The sequence below is a fragment of the Quercus lobata genome, chromosome 9 (assembly GCF_001633185.2).
Source record: "Quercus lobata isolate SW786 chromosome 9, ValleyOak3.0 Primary Assembly, whole genome shotgun sequence".
Classification (NCBI taxonomy): Eukaryota; Viridiplantae; Streptophyta; class Magnoliopsida; order Fagales; family Fagaceae; genus Quercus; species Quercus lobata.
In genome coordinates this window covers 6,211,714-6,222,594 of record NC_044912.1, presented here as the reverse complement: position 1 = coordinate 6,222,594, position 10,881 = coordinate 6,211,714, and the positions used below count along the sequence as shown (strand labels likewise).

The window sequence follows — 10,881 nt, the reverse complement described above, 5'->3', positions numbered from 1 at the left end:
GCAGTTACCTAATACACTAGAAGCTTTGAATCCATCTAATTATTGGTTCTACAATAGTAATTATCAACCATTCTAATTAATTTTGGCAAACAAAAGCCACACAGAAACTTTCCACCAAAGGATTAAGTTATTAACAACTCCTTGAAATACCAACACATCCAATCAGTTGTATACAAGACATGGTGTGTTCAATTAGTTCAGAGCTTGATCAATTGTGAACAGAGATGAGCGATGAAGTACATTTTAAGGAACAAAGTACAGGTTTAGTACACATACTAATTCAATCTATTGCTTGTGCCGTAGTAACATAGAATTGTAATTTCTCATTGAACTGGTCTTATTTGTTGAAACTTTTAAGGCACAGGGTAGTAGTTAAAGAATAATTTGGCAATCAAAAGAGAATTGGTAATAATTGAAGACTGAACAGGTCTATATATTATTCACGTACGGAAAACCATAGACCTATTCAATGTGTCTTATCTATAAATAGACATGCCTTCCATGCAACATTTCTCATCCCTCATCCGAAACAAAAATATATAGAAAAGAAGATAGAGTAAGCCTGAAATATGAGGAAAGCTTACATTGTAACTGTTGCCCTCTTCGCTTTGGCATTCTCTTTTGCCTCTGCCTCTGACCCCGATCCCCTGCAGGACTTCTGTGTTGCACTTAAGGACTACTCGGACTACAAATCAGCTGGTACAAACTTTTCTTTTTCTTTTTTCAACTTTCTGCATTATTTTTCTCATGTGAAGAATCTACACTTAACCAGAATATTAATGGAAGAAATATTATTAGCTACCTGGCCTTACTATTTTCTGCATCGAAGTCTTAAGCATTCTTTTTAAATTGTCCATAACAAAAATTCGTTTTTGCAGTATTCGTTAATGGAAAGTTTTGCAAGGAGCCAAAGCTTGTCAAACCTGAAGATTTCTTCTTCAAGGGATTGAACATTGCTGGGAACACTGAAAATAAAGTTGGGTCAAACGTCACTACCGTGAATGTAGACACATTACCAGGCCTCAATACTCTTGGCATATCTCTGGCTCGAATTGACTTTGCACCATATGGAGAAAATCCTCCCCATACTCACCCTCGTGGCACTGAAATTCTAGTAGTCTTGGAGGGTACTCTCTTCGTTGGTTTTGTAACATCCAACCCAGATAATCGTCTCTTCACCAAAACTCTAAAAAAGGGGGATGTGTTTGTCTTTCCAGTCGGTCTCATTCACTTCCAATTCAATGTGGGAAAAACTAATGCAATTGCCATTTCTGGTTTAAGCAGCCAAAATGCAGGCGTAATCACAATTGCAGATGCTGTTTTTGGATCCAATCCTCCCATTAATCCTAATGTTCTCACCAAGGCCTTCCAACTCGACAAAAATGTGGTTGAAGAGCTTCAGAAAGAATTTGGAGTTGAAAAGTAGAAAAAAATTGTTTGCAAGTGCCTTGAAGCACTAGTCATTTTGCTATGGTTATCTCCTTGCAATCATAACTAGAATAAAATAAAATGATTGCTTATGTAACTCATTTTAAATTTAGAGGGTTTGGGATATAATAAAAGAATGTTGGGTTAAGTAACTCTTCCTCATTTGTCTATTTTTCTAGTAATTTATGCTGTAAAACCATTATTTACTAAATTTAAAAAAAGGAAAAAAAAATTGCATAATGTATTAAGCTATAGTTTATTTAAGTTAGACTGAAGCTCAACTACAATTAAATGAAAAAAAGGCTTCCAAAAAAACAGGCACAGTTACATAAATTGAATACATCCATTTTCAGCTCATACGTTGTATCCCAAGCTAGCTTTGCAATGGTGGCTCCAGAAATTTTGTTTAGGGCAGTCATTAATAAGTTTAAATTAAACAAAATTTAAATAAAATAAAACTTGAATATATTGACATAAAAAAACTGACGTCACATATACATAAAGTTTTAAAATTTTCTCCTACAAATTTTTCATATTTTGAAATTATTCTATGATAGCTTCATTATTAATGCTATTAGCCACATCTTTTTCAATACAAAGAACCAAGTAATCATTACACTACTGATTTCCCTTTCAATTACCAACATCTTGCTAAATAAGTAACAATATAAACAAAATGCATCATCCTTTTTTATGATATGTTCCAACCAATATTTTGTATTCTTTAAACTAATCTAGATTAAATCAATGCAATGCTCCACTAATTTCTTTTTTAGGGAAATCATGGCTAAGAGTTTGACAAGAACATCTTATTGTAAATATGCTCTTTTTATTTCCGGTCGATCATTAGGATGAAAAGATGAGACTTTTTCTCATAGCCTAAGATCTAAAAGAAGATTATTCAAGTGAATACGAATTTACTTAGAAGATAAATTTTACAATAAAAGTGATTTCCTTCTAAGAAATTTGTCCACAGTGCAAACAAAAAAATAAAGGGTAGGCTACAAGTTCATTCATCATATTCAACTTCGGCATTAAATCGTTACATTAATCATGTTCAATAAAGTATTTATGTATTATCTTAGTGCATATGTGTATGTACAAGGTGTATCACATAAATCCAATAAATTCAGCTAAAGACTAAAGCAAGCACTAACTGACTCGTTATTGGAAAATATGCATTTTTTTATTAAAATAATTGCAATTTTAAAATATGTCTTTTGAAAACACAATTTAAAATATCACAATTAAACATTTGATTTGGGCTTTTAGGCTAATTTTTTTGCATAGACAATTTTTGAGAATTGCTACATCCACAATACTTTCACAACAAATCCTAGTTGGCAATTTTTACTAGTTTAAATTTACATATCATTAAAAAAATTTGTTATGAAAGCGTTGAGAACATGTTGTGAACATAACATTTCTCACAATTTTTTGGTTCAATCTTCAATGGACCAAAATTTTGGAGAAGTGAAATTTTATTTATAATGGGCAAATTTTTATTTAGGATGCTCAAGTGATTTTTAGGGTGGTCAAGTTTTTTTCCAAGGTGGTCAACAACCCATATTAATTTAGAATTTCATTTTTTTTTAAAGTATAATTTTTTTTTTCCCCAAGTTGAGGGTGGTCCTGTGACCACCCTCAATTATACATGGCGCCGCCCCTAAAGCTTTGGCCATCCCTAGCCGACTCACATAATTTGTGAGCAACTCTATTACAATTAAATTGTAGATGAATATGAACCAAGGGAGTCAATTTTGTACCTAAGGCTGTTTCAGTTTGGCCCGGGGAACGAAATATGTCAATACTGATTAATACCGGTGTACCATTTCGAGATTACTGTTATTTATATATTTCTATAATTAAAATATATATTTGTATTATTTATGTAATTATGAATTTATGAAATTTTATGTTTATCAACATAAATTTTAAAATCAACATATTTTATAAGCCTACATATTAGCTTAAGTACATTAATCAATATATTAGATTAAATAAAATGTTTTTGAATATTTTTTTTTTGAATATATATATTAGATACAAGCTTATAGTCGAAATAAGCCGGTACAACCTAGAATTTTTTCTGGTACGTTTTGGAGGAGTATTAGTACCGGTTTAATGGCTGGTATGGTATATTTACCTAGTACCTGTATGGTATTGACTTCTTGGACATGAACCTATTCTAGCTTTGATCTGACGGCCACAATTACAGAACTTAACAAAATAAATCTTCAAATTTAAAACCGAAAACTTAATCCATTCAAAGTATGACATAAAATCTACAAGCTATCATACACTCAGACCATAAGTTACCATCATTTAGACTACAGCAGCAGCAGCTAATTCTATTCAAAAGGATGAAAATATTAAGACACTTTATATAATACGTTTGCATGTTCATAAAACTTACTTTAAATTCGGTTACATGGTTCATACTGTAAACTAAATTTCCAACTTGAATACCAAATTGTAAACTAAATATTTGATTCTGAAAATGACATGTTTCACACTGCACAATTTTATTAAAATTATTAATTAAATCAAGTTCAAGTGATTTAATTACTGGCATAAATTGGAGAGTGTAGCCCCTTTGAGAATATAGGAGCTTTGAACTTGAGAGTTTTAACTATTTTTTTATTGTTAAAAAAAGAAAAAGTAAAAGGAAATCAATGGTAAGCACAAGTGCACAAGATTTTGTTTTTCGAAGTGAGTACTGATAGAGAGTAGGGATTATTCAAATTTTACTATATAACCTGTGGGGCCCAATAATTTGTGGCCCTGGCCCACTTTTACATTAGGATCCAAGGCCCGAGCCAAGGAGGGATATAGCCGAGGACATATAATAAAAGTCCAAGTAACCTTGAGACATAGCCAAGGATGACTTTGTCCTCGGCATCCCCAAAACCGTCCTAAAAGAAAGGGCCAGAACAATATAGGAACAGTTTTGGGAAGATCCGAGCACATCCGCATTGATAGATAAAGGAACCCTAGGCAGTATGGCGACAAAGGACAAAAGAAAGGCTGTCATTACTGCCATTAAATACTCTGAGTCAGTCAGAGCAATGCTTTTCAGCTTTTACAACCACCCCCAACCACTTTGGGTATGGGCTGATGGGACAAGTATCAGCTCTGGAAAGTTGAACCTACACGTGGACGTTGGAAGGGGAGTGAAAGCTAATATAAAAGGAAAAGTAAGCAGTCCAGATGAGGGGCTGGGAAAAAAAGGCCAAGAACCAGAGCCTTTCAGACCGTATCGAAGAGATAGACTTCTCGAGCGAACATGGTTTAGTTCTGTATGAACACCATGACTAACCACCGTCCGGTGATCAAGGCCTAGCCTTTCAAACCCACGCTCTACAAATTATATTGTTTGGGCCTTTTTTATGTGCGAACCCAATATCATTTTGTGGTCGTTACAAATTGAGTCCTTACAATTGGCGCCATCTGTGGGAAGACTTGTGTGTTGGCACAGGCGGTGGGTCGAGAAAGTCCCCCCGTCACTTCCAGTAGCCCGTCGTGGTGCTCTAACCCAAAGTTCCATTAGGGGCTATGCTTCGAAGCGTCAGTAGCGCGGATGGTTCTAGGGGCTTGGCCGAGGGGCTAATCCCCCCCCACTTAAAGAAAATAACTAAGTTTTGGACATAACCAAGGTATTGCATGGTCCTCGGACTCAAACCTATGGGGAAACCAACTACTTAAAAACTAAGTTTTGGACAGAACCAAGGTATTGCATGGCCCTCGGACTCAAACCTATGGGGAAACCAACTACTTAAAAACTAAGTTTTGGACAGAACCAAGGTATTGCATGGTTCTCGAACTCAAACCTATGGGGAAACCAACTACTTAAAAACTAAGTTTTGGACAGAACCAAGGTATTGCATGGTCCTCAGACTCAAACCTATGGGGAAACCAACTACTTAAAAACTAAGTTTTGGACAGAACCAAGGTATTGCATGGTCCTCGGACTCAAACCTATAGGGAAACCAACTACTTAAAAACTAAGTTTTGGACAGAACCAAGGTATTGCATGGTCCTCGGACTCAAACCTATAGGGAAACCAACTACTTAAAAACTAAGTTTTGGACAGAACCAAGGTATTGCATGGTTCTCGAACTCAAACCTATGGGGAAACCAACTACTTAAAAACTAAGTTTTGGACAGAACCAAGGTATTGCATGGTCCTCAGACTCAAACCTATGGGGAAACCAACTACTTAAAAACTAAGTTTTGGACAGAACCAAGGTATTGCATGGTCCTCGGACTCAAACCTATAGGGAAACCAACTACTTAAAAACTAAGTTTTGGACAGAACCAAGGTATTGCATGGTCCTCGGACTCAAACCTATAGGGAAACCAACTACTTAAAAACTAAGTTTTGGACAGAACCAAGGTATTGCATGGTCCTCGGACTCAAACCTATGGAGAAACCAACCACTTAAGGAGAATTCTAGATTTGCTCAGACCTATGGGATGACCATATACTAAAATATGGATTAAGTCCTAGACGGAATGAAGAGCCCGACCTGTCCTCGGATCCTCAGTTCTAAGGGAACTGATGCAAACGAGCGTTTAAGTTCGGTATGATCGTATTTCAATCGTCGGACCGGATGCCAAAAATGGCTAAGGCTATGAAGGATATTAAGAAGGTGGCAAAGCACCCTAGTGCTTGGCGACCTGCATGGGCAGCTCATTTTGGGTTACCCCTCCTCGGATGATTACCTCCTACACAGTATCGAGCTTTCAGCTGTCATCTTGGTTAGTCTTGGGTATGTAACCTTTTTCAAGTCGGCACTATTGTGCCAAATAGTTTCAATAAGCTCGGAATAATATCTTTTTCTTAACAAGGGCCTCAGCCCTAAGTATCGTTTTTTTAGGTCGGCATTATTGTGCCGAATAGTTTCAGTAAGCTCATAAAGATATCTTTTTCTTAACAGGAGTTTCGGTCCTAAGTATTGTTCAGAATAAAAAAAAAAAATCAAATTATATAATAGCACATCCATTCACAGCATAACTATTGCAGAAAAGAAAGAATACATAGAATGGAATAATGTTAACTTTTATTAATATAAAGAAGTAGTACAGCGTACAATGGGGGGCTTAAACAAGCCTATACAGGAAGCTAATTACAAAAGCAAAAAGAAAAAGATACAAGGAAACAACAAATCTTTCTAAACACTGCTCCAGTAGCGATTATGTATAGGAGGGCGACCCCCTTTGATGGATGAGGAGAAGAAAAGGAAGAAGTAAAAGCACCAGGATGGATCTGGTGATGGGAAAGAAGAAGAAGGGGAGGCAGAAGGAGGCATCAGTGAAGGAAGAGAGGAAGAAGTAGGGATACTTAATTCCTGCGTCAGCCCTAACTCCTATCACGCTGGTACCATATTAGCTATGCTTGAAAGAGAGCGGATGGTATTGATGATGAGCAACCCCAACTTAGTTGCACCAAAAATTTGTTGCGATTAACACCTGCTTCGAATTTTGGTTGAAGGAAGATGAAAAATATCTTGAGTCTCTACCTACCCTGTCCTGACCGAGCCATCTTAAGCTTTGGAGGGACACGGTACTTTTGGAGAGGGTGTGATTCCTTCACCCCCGCTTTTGCCTTAGGCATATCACACTCTAAGGTTTGGTTGCGCTGATAAGGAAAACTTTGAGCGCGGCTGGAAGTTTAAGACTTTAGAAAGATTAAAGGGTCTTTATGTAAAGGAAGTATCCTTTTGTCTTGCTTCTTATATGGAAGGCAAGTTTAGTGGCATTTAATCCATACAGATTTCTAAGAAGAGCTACAAACGAGATAGTGTCCACTCAACTCCCTAACGCCGTCTATAACCGTCAGATTTGATTGGCCTCGTAAAGGGAAGTTATTAAAGACGCGCCTCGTACACGGAAACGACAGGAGCACATCGTGAGTAAATCTAAAAGAATGTCTCGTAACCCGGCGCATTTTCTAGGCAGATGAAAAGACACCGACATTAATGAAGGACAAAGCTGGGCAAGCCATGATACCGGCCCGACATCACCAAAACCCTCCTTCCCGACCAAGAGGTTGGACAGCAGGATTTTGAGGGGCTATTGTGGGGCCCAATAATTTGTGGCCCTGGCCCACTTTTACATTGGGATCCAAGGCTCGAGCCGAGGAGGGATATAGCCAAGGACATATAATAAAAGTCCAAGTAACCTTAAGACATAACCGAGGATGACTCTGTCCTTGGCATCCCCAAAGCCCTCCTAAAAGAAAGGGCCAGAATGATATAGGAATCGTTTTGGGAAGATCCGAGCACATCTGCATTGATAGATAAAGGAACCCTGGACAGTATGGTGACAAAGGACAAAAGAAAGGCTGTCATTACTGCCATTAAATACTCTGAGTAAGTCAGAGCAATGTTTTCAGCTTTTACAACCACCCCCAACCACTCTGGGTATGGGCTAATGGGACAAGTATCAGCCCTGGAAAGTTGAACCTACACGTGGACGTTGAAAGGGGAGTGAATGCTAATATAAAAGGAAAAGTAAGTAATCCAGATGAGGGGCTGGGAAAAAAAGGCCAAGAACCAGAGCTTCCCAGACCGTATCGAGGAGATAGACTTCTCGAGCAAACATGGTTTAGTTCTGTATGAACACCATGACTAACCACCGTCCGGTGACCAAGGCCTAGCCTTTCAAACCCACGCTCTACAAATTATATTGTTTGGGCTTTTTTTACGTGCGAACCCAATATCATTTTGTGGTCGTTACAAATTGAGTCCTTACATAACCTTTATAAATTCATGTCACACAAAACAAAACAAAAAAATGTTACCGTTTATTACGTTATTAAAATCCATTAATTACATTCATTGTTATGTCAATTTTTTAACTCATTGTAATAAAATATAGAGTGGATTTAGCATTAAGGATAGCTTATGTATAATGCAAGCACCTTGTATGAGTTTCGATGATGAGATTGCCTACTCCAAATTTGTCTTGGTCATGTGAGTTGAAAAGTAGTAAAGATAGAAGTGGTTAAAGAATATTAAGAAGAAGAAAAAAAAAAGTCATTAAAAAATAAATAATCAATAAAACTTAGATATAATTTCTTAGTTAAATGCAATACATTTTCTTAATTAAATTCAAATACATAAGCGAATTTAATTTAATTTTCCTTAAAAAAAAAAAATACATTTTATATTGTACTAGTCAATATAGATTATAGACATATTTCAATTTAAGCACATTGAAAAGCTGTATTGAAGTTTTGTCTATAAATAATAATAAGCTAGGAAGACCAACCAAATTTATCACTTTCTTTATCTTTTTCCTCTTCTTCTTCTTCTTCTTCTTCTTCTTCTTCTCCTATCCTTTTTCGCATAAAATGAATTAAAAATAGTGTAAGTTGAGAGTAATCAACGCACTAACAATCAGATTTAATTTCATCAAATCAGATTTGCAATATAACAAAGCTGACCACAAGCTGAAGTTGAACTGAAGTCTATTGAAACCTATCTTCCATGGTTCAGGTGAAGACTGGATAGCTTGATGTTGTCAACCGTTCTATTTAATTTAGTCAGACAAAGTCACAGAGAAACTTTCCACCAAAATATTAAGTTATTAACAACCCCTTGAAGAAATACATACACATCCAATAAGTTGAATACACACGATGTGTTCAATTAGTTCAGAGCTTGATCAATTCTGGACAGAGATGAGAGATGATGTACAGTGTTAGAACAAAAAACAGGTTTAGTAAACCTACTAATTCAATCTATCAGTTGTTAAGATTGGTTGTGCCGTAGTAACATAGAATTGTAATATTTTTTCATTGAACTGGTCTTATTTGTTGAAAATTTAAGGCATGGGGTAGTAGTTAAAGAATAATTTGGCAATCAAAAAGAAAATTGGTAATAATGGAAGACTGAACAAGTCTACATATCATTCACTTATGGAAAACCATAGACCTATTCAATGTGTCTTATCTATAAATAGACATGGTTTCCATGCAACATTTCTCATCCCTCACCCGAAGCAAAAATATATAGAACAGAAGATAGAGTTAGCCTGAAATATGAGGAAAGCTTACATTGTAACTGTTGCCCTCTTCGCCGTGGCATTCTCTCTTGCCTTTGCCTCTGACCCCGATCCCCTGCAGGACTTTTGTGTTGCACTTAAGGACTACTCGGACTCCAAATCAGCCGGTACATACTTTTCTTTTTCTTTTTCAAGTTTTTGCATTATTTTTTTCATGTGAAGAATCGACACTAACCGGAATATTAATGGAAGAAATATTATTAGCTACCTGGCCTTACTATTTTCTGCATTGAATTTTTGAGCATTCTTTTTAAAGTGTCCATAACAAAAATTCCTTTATGCAGTATTCGTTAATGGAAAGTTTTGCAAGGATCCAAAGCTTGTCACACCTGAAGATTTCTTCTTCGAGGGATTGAACATTGCTGGGAACACAGATAATAAAGTTGGGTCAAACGTCACTACCGTGAACGTAGACATGTTAGCAGGCCTCAATACTCTTGGCGTATCCTTGGCTCGAATTGACTTTGCACCATATGGAGAAAATCCTCCCCATACTCATCCTCGCGGCACTGAAATTCTAGTAGTTGTGGAGGGTACTCTCTTCGTTGGTTTTGTAACATCCAACCCAGAGAATCGCCTCTTCACCAAAACTCTAAATAAGGGGGATGTGTTTGTCTTTCCAGTTGGTCTCATTCACTTCCAATTAAACGTGGGAAAAACTAATGCAATTGCCATTTCTGCTTTCAGCAGCCAAAATGCAGGCGTAATCACAATAGCAAATGCTGTCTTTGGATCCAATCCTCCCATTAATCCTGATGTTCTCACCAAGGCCTTCCAACTCGATAAAAATGTGGTTGAAGAGCTTCAGAAAAAATTTGAAGTTGACAATTATTAGAAAAAAAATGTTTGTAAGTGCCTTGAAGCACTAGTCATTTTGCTATGTTTATCCCCTTGCAATCATAACTAGAATAAAATAAAACGATTGCTTATATATGTAATTCTTTCTTAATTTGGAGGATTTGGGATATAAGAATAATGTTGGGTTTAGTACCTCTTCCTCATTTGTCAATTTGTCTATTAATTTATGCAGTAAAACCATTATTTACTAAATTTAAAAAAAGTAAAAAATATGCATAATATTTTAAGCTACATTTTATTTAAGGTAGACTGAAGCTCAACTACATTTAAATGAAAAAAGCCTACCAAAAAAATACTCATAGTTACATAAATTGAATATATCCATTTTCAGCTCACATGCTGTATCCCAAGCTAGCTTTGGCCATCCCTAGCTGGCTCACGTAATTTGTGAGCAACACTATTATAATTAAATTGTAGATGAACATGTTCATGTACAATTTAATTATAATAGTGTTGTATAATAATTAAATTGTAGACCAGGTTCATGTACATGAACCTGGTCCAGCTTGGAACGACAGCCACAGT

General features: G+C 36.2%; 2 protein-coding genes across 2 annotated transcripts; both read left to right on the top strand.

The window, feature by feature from the left end:
- Window positions 1-515: 515 nt before the first annotated feature.
- LOC115961056 (germin-like protein subfamily 1 member 13) lies at window positions 516-1,527 on the top strand. Its single transcript, XM_031080103.1, has 2 exons — window positions 516-699; window positions 879-1,527. Exons 1-2 carry the CDS (start codon window positions 570-572, stop codon window positions 1,424-1,426), a joined length of 678 nt encoding a protein of 225 aa, XP_030935963.1. The 5' UTR covers window positions 516-569; the 3' UTR covers window positions 1,427-1,527.
- Window positions 1,528-9,417: 7,890 nt separating this feature from the next.
- LOC115960899 (germin-like protein subfamily 1 member 14) lies at window positions 9,418-10,494 on the top strand. Its single transcript, XM_031079902.1, has 2 exons — window positions 9,418-9,605; window positions 9,783-10,494. Exons 1-2 carry the CDS (start codon window positions 9,476-9,478, stop codon window positions 10,331-10,333), a joined length of 681 nt encoding a protein of 226 aa, XP_030935762.1. The 5' UTR covers window positions 9,418-9,475; the 3' UTR covers window positions 10,334-10,494.
- Window positions 10,495-10,881: the final 387 nt, after the last annotated feature.